Source organism: Micropterus dolomieu, linkage group LG01 (assembly GCF_021292245.1).
Source record: "Micropterus dolomieu isolate WLL.071019.BEF.003 ecotype Adirondacks linkage group LG01, ASM2129224v1, whole genome shotgun sequence".
NCBI classification, from domain to species: domain Eukaryota; kingdom Metazoa; phylum Chordata; class Actinopteri; order Centrarchiformes; family Centrarchidae; genus Micropterus; species Micropterus dolomieu.
The window spans coordinates 3,736,855-3,757,949 of NC_060150.1; the positions used below are offsets into that span (position 1 = coordinate 3,736,855).

General features: G+C 40.3%; 1 protein-coding gene across 1 annotated transcript; it reads left to right on the plus strand.

Annotated features, from left to right (window-relative positions):
* The first annotated feature begins 614 nt into the window (after window positions 1–614).
* On the plus strand, window positions 615–20,785 carry LOC123978122 (NGFI-A-binding protein 1-like). Its single transcript, XM_046061258.1, has 8 exons — window positions 615–1,060; window positions 7,518–8,320; window positions 8,451–8,584; window positions 8,722–8,773; window positions 10,502–10,621; window positions 12,544–12,715; window positions 17,077–17,232; window positions 17,464–20,785. Exons 2-8 carry the CDS (start codon window positions 7,520–7,522, stop codon window positions 17,538–17,540), a joined length of 1,512 nt encoding a protein of 503 aa, XP_045917214.1. The 5' UTR covers window positions 615–1,060; window positions 7,518–7,519; the 3' UTR covers window positions 17,541–20,785.
* The last annotated feature ends 310 nt before the right edge of the window (window positions 20,786–21,095 follow it).

Consider the following 21,095-nt stretch of genomic DNA (forward strand, 5'->3'; position numbering starts at 1 on the left):
AAAAAAACAAAAACTATGTTACAAACAACACAGTTAAAATTACGTTATCTGGGATTTTATTATACTGTTCAGGGTACAGTTATGTATGTTACTAATAATAACAAACTGCAGTTTTGAACACAGATCATAAAATGCTTCACATATATAGTAACTATATTGTTCAGTGGTGGCAAGTACTTTTACTGCAGTACAACTCCTTAGTATATTTAGGTCCTTGTAATATACTTTACATTTAATGCAACTGTATACTTGTATTCCACTGCATTTATCTGACAGCTACTGGTGGCTTTGCAGATTCAGATGTCACATTTATAACATGTAATATAATAATAATAAAAAAAAAAAAAAGACTATATGCATTTACTTTTTCATTATCTACAGTGTGTCTATCAAATAAATTATATTATCTCTGCAGTCTTTTTCCTCTTAAAGTTCGTGTCACAACATCAAACTAAACCATTTGGCATCACTTAACATTATACATTTTATTTTCACTTTTGTAATCGGGCTTTTATTTTGTCACGCCAGCCGGAAGTGTCGGTGTGAGTGCTTGACAGTATTGTGACTAGTGCAGGGGAGTGGATAGACGCTGGGAGAGGACTCAAACACTCACACTCACTCACTCACTCACACACATACATACATACATAACACACACTTGGAGGAAAAAGACGCACAGAAAGACGCACGAAGGTCAGCGGCTCTTCACTGATATTCTGCGCTTTTTTTTTTCTTCTCTCAACTGCAGGAGAAAGAAAAAGTTTCCAGAAAGAGAGGAAGAGAGAGGAGAAGGAGGATCGCTCGGTTTGAGCACGCAAAGACAAGCAGACGCTCTTTGGCTTCTTTTTGTCCTGGAAATAATTTTATTTTATTTTAAATTTTACGCGCCCCGCTGTCCTGGTGGATCCATTCTTTACGGGCTTTCTTTTTGTTGTTGTTGTTGTTGTTGTTTCACAAATTAGCACCCAGGCTTTGTGCTGATAATCAGTGAAGACGAAGGGGAAACGAGGAGAGGAAGAACTGGACCAGGGCGGACCAAACGGGGCCAGAAACTCACCAGGTAGGCACAATTGGATGGATTTAATTTAGCATGTTACCTGCTGCTGTTGCTTTTATCTTTAACATATTTTTTGCAAAGATAGCAAGCGGGAAGCGCAACAAAACCTCCAGTTGTTATTATAGGAATATAATAGAAAGATAACAGGCCTACTACATCAAATCGAAGAGCTTGGCACCACATACACCACATATCTATTGGACAACTGTAGAAATACGATAAGAAAATGAAAAACCCTTTAAGGGAAGTTATAGCGAGTTAAAAATAGCTCAAACCGCCAAAATCTGATTATGAACTCACTTCTGTGCACCATACACAGACTGTAAGACTGCATGTGAATAGTACAAGTGCAACTATATCCACTCCTGTGCATAATAAATGTTCATTATGTGCATATTTAGGAGCTCAAGCGCGGTGTTAGCGGGCAGTGTCATTGTAAAGTCACCTTAGACAACTTACTGAAGGGGTGTCACAGGAATTATCATTTAATATAGTGGCATTGGCTCATGTGTGCTGTTTTCAGCTGCTGTAGAGCCATTTATAACAATAGGACACACACACACACACTCACACTGTATGACCACATAGTTTCCAGGTCATAGTGATGATTACCACATAATTGTTCTACATTGAGACATTGGCAAATTCCTGCTGATTCACAGTGAAGTTAAAGCAGAGGTAATCCCTGTTCTGCTGCGTGGCACTTCACCTGGAAAACTACACATCAGCCTGTGTGTGTGTGTGTGTGTGCGCTTGCGTGTGTGTGTTTTTGTGCGTGCCATTGTGCCAGCACATGCCTCACTTCTCCAGGTGAAAAGGCGAACTCGCTAAACTCGCTTTTGTAAAGCAGGACTTTACAAATAGAGCCTGCCATTCACAGCCACCCATCTCAAACACACAAACACACACACGCACGCACACACGCACACACACACACACACACACATCTGCTGTGCTAAAACTGGAGTAAGATGGCAGGCTGTTAGAGAGTCTGAGGGTGTTTGTGCAGACGGCTGTTGAACTAACACACTGACAATAAGCTTTGCTGAAGCTATTTTCTCAGTGAAGTAAATTAATGGAGTTTCTATTTGTGCTGAACACAACGTGGTGCTTTTAAAAAGCTGCCAGGATTATTTTATTCTCCAGACAGAGGTTTGTCTCAGCAGCTGATGGACAATTTACCTGCTGCACACACAGGAGTCTGCATTCACACTGCAGCTTTATTGTGAAAAACCAGAGGCAGAAAACATCCTCTGTTGGTTTTAATATTGTATTCAGGGCTGCAGCTAACATGTAATTTATTTATTTTGTCTATGAATTCCCAGAAAATATGAAAAAAAATGCATGTTTTACTCTCCAAGAGCCCAAATGTCACATATTCATTGTTTTATCTGACAAACAGACCAAAACTTGAAGAAAGTGTCAAAGAAATGCATCCATTCTTTATTTTTAAGAATTTAGAATTGGAGAATATTCTGCATTTTTGCCTTAAAAAATTGCCCAATCGATAAATCTACTATCCAAATCATTGCTCACACACTCTGCAATAACAGGGATCTTGCAGGTTGTGAAACACGCCTAACAAAATCTTGCTCGAAATCTGCGTCAGACTGTGCAATATAAATTTTAAGGCGTGTTAGCTCAAGCGATAAACGGCTGGTAAATCTCAAGGCGTCAGTTACAAACAAACAGCCTCCTCCTCTCACACCTTTGGAGACGCACAATCACACCCTCTTTACGCGGCAATTGGGCAGTTCAGCGTGTGGAGGTGTGAGAGTGGGCAGGAGCTTTCTTCTTTTATTTAATCTTCACGCTACCTTCCCTACGTTTGTAACTTTTCATGTGCGACACCATGAAAGTCCTCGAGGGAAGATTCACTGAGGTTGTTCAGAACTGGTATAAAAGCCTTTAGACGTCACACTTCGTACAAACTAGCTTAAACTAAAACACATCTGCATCACTTCATTCTGAAATGCATTTAGATATACCCGGTGGAGGAATGTAACTAAACGCTTTTACTCAAGTACTTTTTGAGGTACCGTTACACTTAGACCGGGCTTTTTAGATGCTTCGATCACTGAACTCCCCCTGCCTACATTTTGGCCTTCAACAACTTTTGCAGAAATCGCCCGCTCAGCAGATATGGGAAATAGGTTACTTTGAAATTGTTTATTTCAACCTGTATGAAAACTGCTCGTATAAAAAATGAGGCTATCAGATAACATGTCAATTATGAATCAGCTACGTGTGATAGAGAGCATATCTAGGCCAACCTCATGCACAGAAAGAGAGAGAAAGAGAATAATCGATTGTTGTTTCCGATCAAACGATGTGCAGCATGTCCAAAAGTTTAAACATATATATTAGTATGCACGGTCCAAGCAGCTAGGAACCAGCTCAAGAGGGCGCCCCGGTGGGTTTAAGAGGTTTTAAACATCCACAGGCTTCTAATTGAGACCTACGTTTATTTGTCAGGCGTCTAATTGGGACTTTAATTGAGAGTACTTGCACTTTACTCGAGTATTTACACTTTATGTTACTTAATACTTTGAATCCGTCCCTTAAAAGGATTAAAACTACACCTCAGAGGCAAAGAGGCGTTGTACTCCACCACAGTGATTTGTAAACTACGTTGCAGACTCTATTATATGTTTCATACACAAAACATATTAAACTACCAAACAGTATGTAGTAGTACTTCAGCTCATCTAAGTACAGCAGTAAAATGCTATCACATATGAAAGCATTAGTAAAAATAATCCAATATATAATAGTAAAACACACCCAGGGGGTCGTTTTTTAAGCAATATGAGTTGTACTTTTGATACTTTAAAGTAAAGTTGCCGATAATACTTGTGTGTATTTTAACAGGGTGGTATTAGCACTTTAGTAAAGGATCTGAATACTTCTCCTGCCGCTCGCTGTATGTAGCATCCATTAAAGTCCGGTGTCAATGTTCATCTTTTCACGTCGTACTCTGATTGGTTGGTTTGTAGCCGCAATCACATTATCTGAATTTGATCTTAAATCTCTCTTGTCATTGGTCTGAGTCAAAGCTGTCGGTGGACATTCGTCTATTGATTTCTCTCAAATTAGTCACATCGCGTATAGACACTTTAAATTTTAAAGTGATGTGACTAATTTGGGGTGTTTGGAAACCCCAAATCAACATTAGCGCCTGTGTCTTTTTTTTTGTTGCAGTGACAGCAGAATAAAAGTTGTCTAGACTGTGTTATAAATGGAGAAGTTAGGGCGGCACGACGGAGTTTATTGCAGCTACAAACTGAATGATGGCTGTTTACATGTTGGATAAAAATAAGCGTAAGTTCCCAAGATAAGTTATGAGAAGCATTACTACATGTGTGCAATATTGTTTTACTTTTTCTGTGACTCAAATCGGGAATTTTTGAGTCACAAATAAACCAAAGCCCTTCATTCACATTATGTTACGTGGTCTCTTTTCACATGATATTAACTGTTGTGAGTTGTGGGTAGAAACTGATTTTCATTTAGGTTTTACCAAACCTGAATCTGCTTATCGATTTGTTTTCTTATCATGTCCTATTTCAACTTTTGTCACATAATTTGAGTTCAAAATATGTTTTCAGCAGCTTTAATAAATGACCTTTTGTGTTGAGATAAGTTGAGTGGTCATGTTTTCCACTTGTTTTTGCTTGAGACAGGTTGTCGCATCATGATACACATGATGAACTTCCTCCCTTGCATGACATTATTTTCCCACAGTGATGTTGCTGTGTCTCGAATTTCTTTTACAGCCCTCACTCTGGTGTGTTGTGTATTAAAACGCCACGCTTGTGTTGATGTAGTCAGGTCGTGGTGGTGCACTGTAGATGGAAAAAATTCATCTTTGTGATTTGGATCTGATTTTAAGAGAACAAACATGCGATGTTGCGGCTTTAGTGTTTCAAATACCTTTAGCCCCACACATATCCTCCAAAAACTCTTTTTTAAGGCTCTGATTTCAGAAAAAGCATAATTTTCCGTTTTTGAGTGCATGTTTGGTTTATTTGAGTGATTTCTGCAGATCCACACTGAACAGTTTGTAGCACAAAGAAGCAAATCGACGTGGATTCATCACAGCAATAGCTAAAAAAAGAGAAAAAGTTAAGTAGGATGCCATCTCTACTCTATTCCAGATGTGTCTTCAGGTTTGCTAAGTGACACTGTTATTATTCAGCTGGTCATTTATTTCCTGATGTAGTATCGTATTTCTGTATTCCTACTTTTAGCGGCATTCAACAAACACCATTTGTGGAGGGAGCCAAACGGCGTAGAGGTTCTTTATAAGGGAGCAGAGTTAACAAAGTTGGAAAGATGACTTTTAGAAAGACAGTGGAAGTTTGTGTGTAACTTACAAAGACGTAAAAACGGCTGGAAAACCCTCATGGGGAGCGTTTTTTGAATGCTAACAAATGAAGTTGTTTAAACTCTTATAAAAAGTGCTGCAGTAGATATTAAACCGGGTACAAATTTCTTTTTTTTTTTTCTTTTAGAAAGTCAGATGAGAGATTGCACGGAGTTACAGAAGCTAGTTTGGAAGTGTGAGTGTCGTCATTAACTCCATGTGGACTGAGAGCTTTACTAAATGACACGTCACGATAACCTGTTTCACCCTTTAGTTGCTCGTCTGATTTGTAGAGATATGGATTGAGCAAAAGCTCCATTAGCAACAGCAGTAGTACTGGCAGAATTTGTGTTTGTGCTTATAGTTGAAATAAAACTTTACATATAGGTGACAGTTTAGTCTTTTTTCAGGCAGCGTTTTGTCTGTCGTATTGAGGCCTGCCTGGCTCCCTGGGCTGAGGCTCTCCGGGCCTATTCTGGGTGAGGCAAGCCCACCACCTACACATCCTGCAGGGGTGGAGAGAGGCATGTGGTCCTCCCAGCAACCCGGGCCTGCTGACTGCCACTCCTCTGTTAGCTCGGCCTCCGCAGGGCCTCACATGCACATAGGAAGAGTAAAAAACCCAGCCTCTTTCAGACCTCCACTTGAGCCTTTTCAATTTTTTTGGGTGGCAAGTGACACGTATTCGTCGCAGATCTGAGTGTGTCTTTGCTTTATAAGGGTTAAGATTGAAGGACGGCATCTCTTTCGAACATAAATAGGAGCTGACAGGACAGGAAACAGCCAAAACATCCAGAAAATGTTTATTCACAGGGTTCTGCAAATGTGGAATCTGCCTGCAGATACACACTTAGAGCTAAAATAGTAACAGCAGATATACCATGTTTTCAGCATTTTACTTGTATGTGCATTCAAGCATTAAGCTACTGCAAGAGATATCTCTGCTCGTTACTAGTATAAGAAATACAGAATTAGCCTTGTGAAAGGCAGCTTTGTAGTTTAGCCCATGCACCTACAGAGCCTCGTTTTGTGTCTTTATCCCGCACATGAAACGCGAACACTTTCAACTTCAGACACCTGAAAAGATGTAGATTACTAAACAGGTTTAAAGCGGATATCTTTCGAATCCTACCTGTGCCATTCGTTCTAAAAATGAAAGGCACTCGTGGCATTCTTGATGGAATATTTAACCTTTTCCCACACCTGCTGAGGCCTGATAAACTGTAATCAGACACCTGCCAAGAATAATGTTTACAGTCCAAATATAAGCCGTGTATGTTTTCATAGTAACGTGTCTCCATGTCAGTTTATATTGGCAATTCTGGTGCAGAATCAGGTGTAACATGAAACATCCAATAGAGACAGAGAGGAAGAACTCCAGGTGAATTTACTAGATTTTGTTTTTTAGCTTTACACTGAAATGTCAGTCTCTTTCAGAGGCAGGAGTTTGCTGAGAAACTTAAGCGACAGACTTGAGTTAAGACTTTTATTTGTCAAGGTCAAGAACTTTGTTTAGTCTTTTTGATTTGCTGGCAGCTGATTAACCATCCGGGCAGAAAGAACTGAGCTCAGATGCTGCTTCCTCGACAAGAGCATCGTAGATCATCGTGGATGGTCTGTCTGACTTATCCTTAAAGGGCAACTTGGTTTTTCTCGCCATTTGGTGCTCAGCAGGGGGGTTTCAGGCCCTGCAGTCAGCAAATGACTTATCTGACACTTCCACATTGGAAATGTTTTGAAGGACCGGACGAGTTATTCAGCTTTAAAGGAACAGTTTTGGAAATATGCTTGTTTGCTTTCTGGCCACAGAGTTAGATGAGAAGATCAACACTCTTATGTCTGTCTGTTAAATATGAAGCTGCAGTCGGTTAGCTTAGCTTAGCATAGAGACTGGGAACAGGGGGAAACGGGTAGCCTGGCAAAATCCATCTAGTCCAGCACATAACCTCCCATAAAACTGCAACTTGTCAATTGTACTTTTCTGATTGAACAAACAAAATAAGACAAGTTAATTAGTAATCTTTAGAGGTGCTGGTAGGTGGCCATTTTCTGTGACCCTAACGTCTTGTTAACCTTTTGTGCGTCCTCCCTCAGGTATGGCGGCGGTGTTGCCGAGAACCCTGGGTGAGCTGCAGCTCTACCGGATCCTGCAGCGAGCGAACCTGCTCTACTACTACGAGGCCTTCATCCAGCAGGGCGGCGACGACGTGCAGCAGCTGTGCGAGGCCGGGGAGGAGGAGTTCCTGGAGATCATGGCCCTCGTCGGCATGGCCAGCAAGCCGCTGCACGTGCGCCGCCTGCAGAAGGCGCTGCGCGACTGGGTCACCAACCCGGCCATCTTCAACCAGCCGCTCACTTCGCTTCCCGTCTGCAGCATCCCCGTCTACAAGCTGCCCGAGGGCTCGCCCACGCTGCTCAGCGCGCAGGACCGAGCCAACACCGCCAGCGTCAAGATGCCCAAAGCCGTCGCCGCCGCCTGCTCCGACCCAGGGAAGCTAGATGTGGCACGAGACAAGGTGTCAGCGGGGTCGCCCCTGCAGGGCAGCAGCGAGGCTCGATTCTGGTCAGGCCACAGCAACGACAGCGAGCACAGTCTGTCGCCGTCAGACCTCGGCTCCCCGTCCTCGCCGAGAGACGCACTGGAGGCTCTGGACGCTGCGGCCGTCCAGTCAGTCCTGGAGTGTGTGGACAGGATGGCACCGGGACTTCCTAAAACAGACCTGGCTGAGGTCAAAGAGCAGCTGAAGAACAACAAGAAACTGGCAAAGATGATCGGACACATCTTTGAAATGAGTGACGATGACCCGCGGAGGGAAGAGGAGATTCGGAAATACAGCGCCATCTATGGACGCTTTGACTCCAAGAGGAGAGATGGCAAACACCTGACGCTGCATGAGGTTGTCCACAAAATAAAAATCACTGCACTGCTTTCAATTACTTGCTCGATAGATTACTTTGTCCTCAGGGATCCCTGAGATGTATGCTTCTGTGTTTTTCTCCCAAACTAAACTGACTCACTGTGTGTAGCTGACGGTGAACGAGGCGGCGGCTCAGCTTTGTATGAGGGACATGGCTCTGCTGACACGCCGAGATGAGCTGTTCGGACTCGCCCGCCAGATTTCCAGAGAGGTCACCTACAAATACACCTACCGCACCAGCAAGTAAGAGCTCAAACTGAGTCTGCTGCCTCATGGCTCCCCTGCCACAACGAATCCATCCATCTGTTAGCTACACCTGCTTATCCTTTAGAGGTTGTGTTCTGATGTCCTGAACTGTATTTCCTGATGCTTCTCTGCAGGTCTCGCTGTGGAGACCGAGACGAGCCGTCCCCTAAAAGGATTAAAACAGAGGTAAGGTCAGCAGTGAAACTGTGTTTAGATTAAAGCTGCGCAGTGGGAGTGTTACTGGTTATGCATCAGAATTTCTTTCTCAGTTCTGGCTAACATCATGTTTTGCGTTGTTTGTGCCAAGTTGTGTTTCTGCACTAACACAACAGAAAATTAATTTGCAGCTATTTTGATCATTGTTCAAAGAAATGCCCCCTACCACTTCCAAATGTATTTTCCTTCACTTGTATGTTTGAGCTTCACTTTGCTAAATGCCGTCTCTGCAGAGTTTGAATTGCTAAAAGGAAATCTTAGTTTGACTGATGAGTTTGTAGCCTTGAACCAATCGTGGTCCAGTATGCGACTTACTTACTAAGTGTGAAGTGGAAACTTGAAGCCTCCAGTTTGCAAATACTTTTCAGTGAAGTTGGAAACAACCCTTATTAAAATTAATTGCAACACTTCGACATTTTGGAAACTTTTTTAAGGTACATTTTTTAGACCAAGCAAAAATCTATATAAACCCGAAAAGTAAAAACACAATACTTCCCATGTGAAAGAGCCTCCAGATAATAATAATGAGCATTTAAAACAGTAAATGGGAAAGATTGTCGTCACTAAATATGTGTTTATTTTACTTTTGATGGACAATTACTTGCAAGTTTTGTGACATGTGACTCTTTAATTTTGGTGGCTGAAGCTCACTCATTTGTTAAATTTCCATATTTGAAATATAAAGACACAAGCTTGGCAGCTGGTGCTCCTCTGTGTGCAGTCATCAGAAACAGAGTGGACACTGCAGCTACAGCCTTGAACCGAGTACAAAGACATCTCTCAGTGTTCGTCTCCTGACACACTTGGCTGAGAGTTTTCTTTGAGCTCTGAATGGCTCCTCTGACTTCGTAAGCCGGTGATCGAAAACATGTGGTGGCTGCGAACTCTGCAGGGATTTCAACCAACAATAAGAGCTGCAGATGAACAGACACCTGCTCATAAAAACTAGCTCTGAGCTCCCGAAGGGGGGAATTCCTGCCAAATTTAGTTTCAGGCCGTCGTTCTACAGAAACAGAAAAACTCCCAAAAATTCTACTTAGTTTTATTTTCAAAGAAAATGCAAAATAATAGCATTGAGAGTATTACAATCAAACAGATACAAAAGGAGAATGATTCAGATTATTTAAATTATCATATAGGCACATAAATATATGCATAAATTAATATATAAAAGTAATAATAGAGTAAAAATAGATTTAAATAAGGCACCTTAATAATAAAAAAGAAAAATTTTGCATCAAGCTAAGGAAAAAATATAAAAAAAATTTAAAAAGTGTTTTCAAAAACAAGAAAAAGACATTTAGAATCACATAATATCTGTAGTCAACATTAATTATAACATTTATTATAATATATCAAATAATAATAATAAAACCAAACACCGGATTATAGTTTTATCCTTTTCTTTTCTTTCAGCGTTATATTTAAATGCCTTTCTTTACACTGAAATTTTTTGGTGTGTCATTTATCAGAACAAGCTTTAAAAAATATGTAAATTTTGTGTAATTGTAGGAAGTAAACTCCTCCTCATGTCATTTAATTCAGAGACTGAAAGGAGGACATGTCTCTAAATGCCAATATAATCTGACCCATAATCTGCTACTCCCTTTTTAAATAGGGCAAAAGACATAAAATTCCCCTTAAAATGCTATACAATGCTGAGGAATTTATATTTTTCTGTCTTCTTGACTCTTTCAGGAGAACTTCTTCGACATCCAGGAGGCGCTGCAGGCGATCCACATGAGGCAGGAGATGCTGAGGGAGCAGCTGGCCTGCGCCAAGTCGAAAGGAGAAGAAACCGTCGGACGGAATCTGCAGGTAGGCGGGCAAATACAATAAAATCCATGGTAGAAGCTGTTGGAAAAATTAAACAATATGGTGGTGAGGCGTTTATAAAGATTTTCAGTAGGATCCAATGGGCTTACAGCTGAGAGCCACAACAGGAAGTCTGGAAGTTGTTGGTTTCTTTCATTGGATTTTTTTCTTTACAATAATAAAAGTTCTTAAGAAAATATAAACAAAATTCAAAATGCTGTTTCCTGCAGTGCAAATAAACCAACTAGCTTAACTAACTTTCCACCAAATTCCATTGAAATGTGTAACGTTTTTAAGATATTCTGCTGAAAACTTAACTTTCTTGTTGTGGTAAAAAAAAAAAGGCAATGTTATATTGTTAGTGGTGGACATGTTTAAAAAAGGGCCACTTACTAGCTTTGTCCAGAGCTTTCAAACACTCTTATTAATATGAAAATCAGAGCATCTCTCTAACGCTCAAACAAATGTACCTCAGCTGTCGGGTGGGAAGGATCCTCGCCAACAGATTTCCATGTCAGCAGCTGTTTGCTGCAGCAGGATCCAGTTTGATCTCAGTAATGTTCTTTATTGGTTTCCAAAGCCTCTGCTGCTGTGGCTTGTTCCTAATTAGCGCCTGAGTGTAGGAGGAGGGCTTTATGATAACTCATTACGCAGGAAACATGTTCATGTGAAGTGTGTGTGTGTGGAAAACACATGCTCCTCCACGTCAACATGTGTGTCGTCTCAAGCACACTTGTGTGTGTGTACGCTGGTTTATCTGGTCTGCGTTTGTGCGGCTGCGGCTGCACAGTTGTCATGTTGATGTGATTTTTCAGAAATCGCATTCAGAAGAAGAAGAGGAAGAGATTTCATGGCTGCATTCACACTGCAGGCCCTCTGAACCGCTGTGTGAGGATGTAAAGCACGTCCCCGTAATAATCTGAGCTGACAGTGACGTGCAGACTGACAATAACAAAATATCGCTGCTGTTTCTATGAAACTAAGGTGTCAACTGCTGTCAGCCTTTACTTCATTCGTCCTCCTCATGTTAATGCTCAGCGACTGCCTGAAACTGGGATTATGCTTCTCCAGGCTGCATGTAAGCGAATGTGAGCAGGTGTCTTTTGGACACATTTTGTTTGTGTGTTTCTTTCCCTCTTGTAAGGATTGTGTCCACCAGGAAGCAGTGTCAGTTGTCACAAACGTGGAATAATATGAATTTATCAACGTACACAGACGGACAATCTCAAGATGGGCGACCACATTACTGTATTCATTTTCCTATGCTTTGCTAGAAGACCACCTGTGAAAGAAATATGCTGAAATAAACGCCCAAACTTCCCTTTCTGGCTTAATAAGCAGGACGTAGTAAAACATTTACTGTGCCTGCTTTTGGCCTGATAATCAGACTAAATTGTCTTTTCACCTCATTGCTGTCACTCTGTGAGTTGCTGAAAGAATCAGGTATGTGGTCGTTGACTCAGAGGTCTGGAGCCGGACTAGGATGCTTTGATGACCAAAATTTAAAGAATCCTTCCTTTAGCTGTTTTCATAAGTACTAGATCTTTTTTATGCCTCCCAGCTGGCGACACAGTCAGTAAACAATAACACGCACAGTACGGGCTTTCCTTCACCTCGTCCACTCTGCCTTTCACTCACTGCCTCACTCTGAATTTTCGAACCTCATTGTAATCACGTGACTGCAAACAGCTTATCGCCAGGAGAAAACAAAAGCACCACATTTTATTGCAGCTGTACTCTATTAAAATCCATCTTTACATAGTAATCAAGTACATTTGTACCTGTTCAGCCAATACATCTATGGTAATTCTTTATTACTCAGTTCAGCGGTGTATATTCACTGGAATCACATGTATCATCAATATAAAGATAACTTTATTTGGTCTTTAAAACAGAAAAACTTATCAGTTGTTTGTGTCCATTAGATGCAGCTGGAGCGTCTGCTGGCCCGGCAGATGGAGATCCTGCAGGACGCCGCTGTCCAGGAGCGACTCCAGGCTCTGGACTGGAGGATCCCCCCTGCCGCGTTAAAGTACCTCAACGACGCCCAGAACACCAACGGAGCCTCCGCCGCCGACGCCAGCAGAGACAACCAAGGTAGGGCATGAGCGGACGGTGGAGAGGAGTTCAAATGCCAGTTGAAAAAAACAGACATTTTACAATCAAAAATAAAGTTTGCGACTTCAGTGCAGCCTGTTTCTGGAGGTTCTGATGGAAGTCAAAATGTCAGCGTGGGAGGGGCAATTTTGTTTCAAACGTCGTCACACAAAAACAAACCCACATTGCTCGGATTGCCACACATCAGCCATACAGCGTAGCAGCACATCCGCCTCTGGTTCTAGGTCCTTAAAATGTGAGGATTTGCTGCTTTTCTCAGTTTTACATAATGTAAATAAAATTTTATAATATATTGTACTGTTATCCTGACAAGACAAGCAATTCGAGGGTGTCACCTTGGGCTTTGGGGACCTTTCTGACTTGTAACAGACTAAATGAGTAATAAATTAATAGTACATTTACAATCATTTGAAGGGAACTCAGGCCACCATAAGTGGCAGCACTGAGCTTGCTGCTGTTGAACACTGGAGTCAGCAAGAATAAAGTCCTGTGCCATCTTTCAGTAAAGTAAAATTTTATTTCTTATAAGTTGTAAAGAAAATTAAATTCCATCAGTTTGTTGGGTTTTTTTTTACATTTTCCCTTTGAATGCATAAGTGACTGAAAATGTTAAATTCCTTCCGAAAAACATCCAGGACTGTGAGGACCATCTAACACTGTTTAGAACAAGGTGCGGAGTTTACCTGAGAAACATTTACCAAACTAGAACGAAAGAAGAAGAGAATGTGACTGAAACCATGTCCGTTTTAGGTTATTATTGGTTTTTATCACTGTTCCCGTCTATCTGATGCAACTCTGGAAGAAAAACTGCAACACAAAAATGTTAAAAAATAGCTGAAAACTCTTCCAATAAAGCATAAATCTTATCTTTGCTTAGCTTGGTTTAGTTTGTATTTAGGTTCTTTTTTGTTTGCCAAATGCTGGTTTACCGGGTTGTAATTGGCTCACTGTCGCCCCTATTGGCCAATCAGGAGAAAACACCCAACTTGGGTTTGCAGTCTTCAGCCAAATTTTTTGCTCAATAGGAAACAAACTGACTGAACTGGAGCCTGTAATGCTACAGGATGTGCACGTGGCTGTGTGGATGGAAACAACACCTATAGGTGCTGATTTTCCACACCCCGCCGTGGCAGCTGTCACTTCTTTTCTATTTTTTCATCTCCGACTTCTCAAACAGAGAGGGAGGAAGAAGAGAGACAAAAAGGCGCATCATTATTCAGGATCTTACTTCTCCTCAGGGCCTCATCTCATTTTCATCCCTTTCCTCCCTCACCCACTCCCGACAGCTCATTATATCGCTGTTCCCACAAATCCCACAATGCACCTGTAATTATCACGCCCACGCCTGTTTACCTCCAGCCAGTTGCCTGGAGGGGGGCGTCTCTCTCTCTCTCTCTCTGTATGTCTACCTCTCTCTCTCCTCCCCCTCTTATTCTCTGCTTTCCTTCCTTTTCTTCCTCCTGTCCCTTTTCTTTTTCCCCCTCTCTGTCATTTGTCATTTCTTCTCCTTCTCTTCGACTGCTTGTCTTAACCTCTCTCCTACACCACAGTTTCCTTTTCTTTCCTCTCTGCATAGACATTGTTATGCCTATTTTAGGGGGGCTGAAGCCACCCTAACATGGTCCTAAGCCCCCCCAAATAATAATTACAAAAATAATTATTAGATTTAGATTTTTTTTTTTTACAGTGCAGACATGTAGGCAACTCAACAAAGAGAAGCAAGAATAGCGATAAATACTATAGAAATAAAGTATAATTTGTATTTATTAGCTTAAAATAATCCTTCTGGTTATTGTTAGTGACTTTATTGTTAGTTACTTGCTGAACTACATTTACTCGAGGTAAAGGAAAGGGGATATTTTAGTTGTGAACGCCATTAATATTGCCTATCTCTAGTAGCCTATTTCAAAACAATATCAGTCCCCATAGAATGTTGTTGTCAGTGAAAACTAAATGTTATAATGTCCCTAATGCTAGCCACTTTAAATAGCCACTCTAAATAGGATCCTTATCTACTGCTTACATATGTATGCTTGAATGCAAGCCAAACTACAGAGCAAAATCACACTCTGATTGAACCAATCCACAGTGCAGTAACAGTAATTAGTGTAATTAAATAACATTCTATTTATAGAATTCTGTTTCATGGAGAGAGGAATTAGACATGGTATCATTTTATTACACATTTACATGAGCAGCTGGGGAGCATTTAAGTCATAGCCTACGGAAGAACTCAGTCTGGCCTAAGTGAATTACCCCCATGCACCGTTGTTGTGTCTAAAAGCTAACAGTACAGGGGTGTCGGTATCATTGTATTACTGTTTCAGACCAATGACGCTGCTACTTCTTCAAATCCGTTCCACTCGGCTCATTTAGAGTCCATATAAGTTAAACTCCATTCGTTGTTTTCACTGCTCGCGCCTGCTGCACTGCCGCGACACTGCCAGGTAAACAAAGCATTTTAGCATACCCGCTCAGGTGTGTCTTTGTGCTCACATACTGTCACTAAAAAAGCCGCTTTTTAAGTGAATTTTCATCATTTGTTCACCTGATGCGTTTAAAGGTATCGTGCAGTCTTTGTTGCTGCACTGAATTACAGTTACACTTACACTGTGTTGTTTATGCTAGCTACAGCATGTTACCATTAATCAACCAGTGTTAACAGCTGTTTGAATCCTAGTCAATTAGAGAAGCTAGTTGTGGTACCAGTGCTAAATCTGATTCAAATATGGACTGGACAAAATTATTGTTTTTGTGTTTTGACTCAGCAGGGATGATATTACATGAGAAAGTTGATCTACAGGAGAAACACAGACAGAAATTGGTGCACAAAAATTCACCAGAATGCAGGAAGTCAAGTGTTTAATGCACACCAGATTTGAGGATTCATGATAAAGACTATATTGTCATTGTACACAAAATACAACGAAATGCAGTTTAGAGCAAAACATTGAACTTAGCAGCTTTAAAATAAAATATAAGCAATGAGGATTTTTTTTGCTTCCGACGCCCATGTAACATTGCAGTAACTTTTGTTCAACGGGAGAAATGGAAGGACAGAGTATGTCTGTCGCTTTTTATTTGTTAACATCTTGGCTTCTTTACTGGTTGTTGACATAAGTGTAGTTCTATTACAACAAATGATGCGAGTGCAAAGATTTTGAAAGTGCAAGTTACACATACATGTACACTCAATACAAATTTCAACAGGTCTTGCTGAGGCAACTGTGTAGAGCTGCAAAAATTTAGTTAATTATTCAAGAATTAAAAAATGATTGGTTGTTGATAGTCAATTATCAAGTGAAACATACACTTGTTCCAGCTTCAAAATGTGTAGGGCTTTTTATGTCAGATGTGATAGTGAACTGAAAATATTTAGGCTTTTAGATTAATGGTTACTTAAATCATGCTATTTAAAATGCTACTTGAGCTGTGAGATATTTTAACAGGCATTTTAGTATACTAATAGTCCAAGCCCTAAAATCACGGTGAGGAGAAAATGTGAACATTAAAGCATCATGTCCTGTTTTCAGAAACCCAATTCTGATAAATCTACTGTAAATATCCCTGCTGAAGCATCCAGGCATATACTGTGGCATATAAACATCTTATCCAGGTTTGTGAGATCTGCCGTGTACGCACGTGCGCCATCAACTCGAGTTGCATAGTAGTTAGTTTGGAAAACTAAAAATATGATAGACAATGTAATCTACATACTGAAATGAAAGTAAAAGTAAAGTAAAAGTCCGTAATGTGCTGGATAAACCCTTATTGTCACTCTCATCTAACGTTATTGGTGAAAAGCCAGAAACCAAAGTGGCTTCATCCTCAACCGCTGAGGTAACCCAGCTGATACTGAAAAGGCAGAAAGCGGCTGTGACTTTGAGGATCAGAAACCTACATAATGTTTGAACCACAGCAACATAAATCACAAACATAAACCTGGGATACCAGTGTGCATGCAGATTCAATCGTCTGTAAAATAAAGAATGTATGTCACTATTAAGCATACAGCAGTCTAGTGGTGCAGAAAATACAGAAACACCCCCTTCCTCGCTTTCTTTCTGACTTCCTTGCTCTCTAAGGGAATAAAAGGCAAACACAAGGGATCGGCAGCTTAACTCATACAAACACAGGCTTTGTTACCACCGGGAATATTGAACATGTAAAGCAAAGCCAGTGTTTGAACAACATCTGGGCTTATGTTTGCTTTTATCCAACTAGATTCACTTCACTCTGATGACTGATGAATCGGTGAATGTTTCATTTAACATTTACAAAAAAATTACTACACTGAGCCTGAGGCGAGTTATGAAGTTCTGTTTCTGTCTGTCCTCCAGATGAACGACCAATCAACTTGCGGGTGGTTAGTCAGAACATGCAGGAAGGTGACCTCCCATTGGGCAAGCAGCTAGCCAATGAACTGAAGCGCCATCACAACCACAACAACAACAACAGCAACAACAACACAGACGAGACCAAAACACCAGCAACAGGTTAGTCATGGTAGAAGTCCAGCTGCAACTATTATCCAGGTTTTACAGTGGGCAAGTAGAGAGTTGAATGTCTTGCTCAAGGACACTTTGGCCTAAGACTTAAGCTACGTTACATCTGAGAATTATCCTCATTAAATTTGTTGTACAGTTACTGCTTTCTACAAGGCTTTACGATGCATTATAAACCTCTTTGCTGATGATACGGTTCTTTATCTTTGACCTCATCTTCAGAAAACGGGACATCGCAGCGAGCGTCCAGCAACACAGAGAAGAAGGCCATCAAGTCAGAGCCGGAAGACTCCACATAGTGCCTCCTGCCTCTCCACCCCTTGTACCCGCCCTCAGTTCATTCTACTCACACTTGACAGTATGCAGTTATTACCCATCAATAGATACTAAACAAGCACAGCCACAGTAGAGCCTTAACAACCAATGTTGCCTCATGAATAGCATTTATTTTTCTTTGATTTTGTCTTTTTGGTTTGTTTTTTTTAAAATGTATTTGCCAAAGCACCTACAGAGCATGTCTAGAAGCGCGTCAGTGCTCTACAGGTCTTTGTCTCTTGGTTCATTGTACACGTTAGATTTCCATGTAATATTTAAGAGTGCTCTGTTGCAGACATTTGTACACTCTTTACCTCTGCCTGGGTGGTGTTTTTGTTGCTTTCTTTGGACAGCCAGGTTGCAGGCTATGATGCCGGGGCTGAGTCTTAACTCAAATGTGGATTCAGAGATAATAATAACAATAAACTTTACCTATAGAGCACTTATCAAATCAAGGTACAAAGTGCTTCACAGAGAGAAAGATGAAATAAGATAAAAACACAACTCCAAACTGTTGGAACATGTTTGTAGGACGACCATATAGCCAATGTTTTAAGGCCTCCTTCACTCACATGTACCTTGAAACTTAACTATATTTCAGGTATCCAGTGCTTCTCCTTCAGATTTTTAGCTGTGTTGCTCTAGGGATGACAGTGCCACTACCTAATAATATTTATATAAATATCGGATGGATTGGCATGAAATTTGGTACAGACATTCATGCCCTTTGGAGGATAAATCCGAAAGACTTTGGTCATCCTCTGGCTTTTGATTGAGCACCACCTGCAAGTCACACTTTATATGATTATATTTTATGGCACACACAGTGGTGCATACATTGTTGTTTCCGAGATGATGTAACCTAATGACTTTGGTGATTATATTTGGTTTGCGGTGAAATATCTCCAAAACTAATAGTTGACAAAGTTTAAACTTATTTGTCAAATACTTTGGTTTATGACCAAATACCTGCCAAACTAATGGCATTCCCATCAGCCTCAGCTGTACATAGTACTAATTTAATATTTGTTAGCATGATTACTAAGATGACCGTGGCAAACATTACTTTTAGCTTGAAAGCAATCCAAGTGAATTATGTTCGGGATGGAAACACTGTGTAACCCCATTATTTTGGGACGGGCAGCTCTTGTAGGCAAGGTCAACAAATCAGTATTACCTTAATACTAATATTACTGAGGCTTTCGTAATGATTTAAAATGTAATTGTAATGTCTTATAATATGTCAACACAAAGTGCTTATTGATGCTTTATGTTGCCAGGCATCAACACATTATAGATGTAACTTTTGATAAACTATAAATACAAGCATATATGAGTAAATAAATGAGTGGAAACAAGATCAAAGTCATTAACACATAATAATGGCAGACATAGAGTTCAACAACTTTATTAACCCAGCAAAGCAATTAGTTAAGAGCAGCTACAGACAACACACACACACACACACACACGTGTTACCTAATTTTGAGATATTTGGTATCTAAAAATTCAAAATCCATGTTGTGTTTACAAGGCAACTGGAATTCTTGACTATTATAAGAAAACTTAGCAACAACAGCCAAAGATTTAGCAGCATTTGGCTGGTGACTTATTGTCTTTTCCCTGGCTGCTTCCCCACATCTTCTGAGCCTCTATCGTTCTCCCAAATCTAACTTAGGTGTCTGCATTTGTACTGTAACTCAAAACAAAGGTGTAAAAGTACTGTAGGGAGATAGAGTTAGGATTCAGCCCCTGTAGCAGGTTCATTTTTTTTTGTAGTTTACTTCAAATGGGAAAACAGAAGAGGTTTGAATTAATCCTTCCGTCCTTGCTCTTGTCTTGTGTATATTTATGGGAGGTAATTTAAGAAGAGCATGTATGGGAGCTGTTGTGGAATAACAGCAGGGGACCACTGTCATTCTTCTTGGCAGGATGGCTGGGCTGGCATGCCGGAGGCCGAGCTAATTGAGCTCATTTCACTTTGTAATTTAGCTAAACACTGCTGTTGATCCGAAACCACACATCTGCAAACAGGGAGTATTTTAGGAATAAAGCCTCTGTATTCCTTAAAGAATAAAATATTATATATATATATATTTATATATATATATATGTTTGTATATATAAGATTGCAGGCATGTGGTTTTTCAACAACCGTGGCAAAAAGCAAAATTCCTGTTTATTGCTGTTCATCGCGGAGCAGCAGCCTGGGGTCTGTAAATAGTACCGTGATAACAAATAGTGCTAGCCTAATCTCTCAACCAGGGTTCTCCTTTGTCAAGTGTAACTTTGCTGTAGATTTTTGGTGTCTATACAGTGTTTATGTATGTAGAGCAAAAACAAAAGAAGAAAACTCAAGTGTCACTGAGGAAAAAATACAACAGTGTGAAAGTGTATGGTGTATAAAAACATGCTTTACCTGATGATAATGTTGATTAGCCTTAGCTCTTAACAGTGTTTAATCCACCTGTGATGGCCATCAGTGCATATTTCAAAGATGTGTTTTTTGCTGTTTAGAGGTAAATACATAACAAATAAGTGTTCACTGTGTTTTTATGTATTCGCCACACTGTGTAAATACGTCTGTTTGGATAATAATGTCCAGACAATTTGGTCTAACTCTCCTTTCCCCCTTACTTCCTGCAGATAGTTTAGTCTCACTCAGCGTAATGACAGACCAATGCAATATTTATGTAAGTAATAAGTCTATTTGCATACTATATGGATATGTCATTTGTTATGTGCTCAGTAACTGTATGTCTGTCACGAACTTCAGGGTGGGAATTCACCTACAACTTGGGAAATGTTTGTGTTGTCTCACTTTTAGTGCTCAGGGCACTGTATTTGTATTTAAAGACATTGTGTTCTTTTCACGAAATCGCAGCCACTATGGCAAAAAACTAGTGGGAATTTGGAGTCATGATCTGTTGTAAAAAATCTAGTTTGCTAGTGAATTCTGGGAGATAAAGCCATCGTGGCTCGGGGACAAAATATCTTTTGTTTCCAGCCTGATTGGCTCAAACACTGGCCTAGTTAGTGTGACTGTCGTACGATGTTTCAGAGAATAGCGCATGTCTGACCTGCCGTCTCACTGATCACTGTTCTCCTCACTGTTTATGGTAAAGTGATAGATTAGGCTTCACCTAGTTATGCACCTGTTTTTTAAACACTAATATATTTTATTTGTTATACAGCACATAAACATTAAACTTTATTTTTTTGAACTCTATTGTGAAGTGCGTTCTGTGATCAATGTCATCTAAATCCAGTCTAAACCTTGGTTTTGATACTTATGTATGGTAATGAGTGTTTTTAGAAAATCTATTGCCCAGTAAACATTTTTAATATAAAACATGATGTTACATTTGATTACTAGAGAAATGTACTGAGTAGGACATTTTACAGTGTAAAAATAAACTTGTTGGTACTCGCTGGTGAATCAGCGATAGAGATCAAAATTACTTCAAATTTATCTTTGACATTCCTGCTCTAAAACATCTTGTTCAGGCATCATTTACTGAATGGAGCAATGATTTGGT

Coding starts and splice junctions, on each gene's coding strand:
- LOC123978122 (XM_046061258.1), top strand. CDS start 7,520: ATGGCGGCGGTGTTGCCGAGAACCCTGGGTGAGCTGCAGCTCTACCGG. Junction 8,774..10,501: donor CTAAAAGGATTAAAACAGAG/GTAAGGTCAGCA, acceptor TGACTCTTTCAG/GAGAACTTCTTCGACATCCA. Junction 17,233..17,463: donor GACCAAAACACCAGCAACAG/GTTAGTCATGGT, acceptor CCTCATCTTCAG/AAAACGGGACATCGCAGCGA.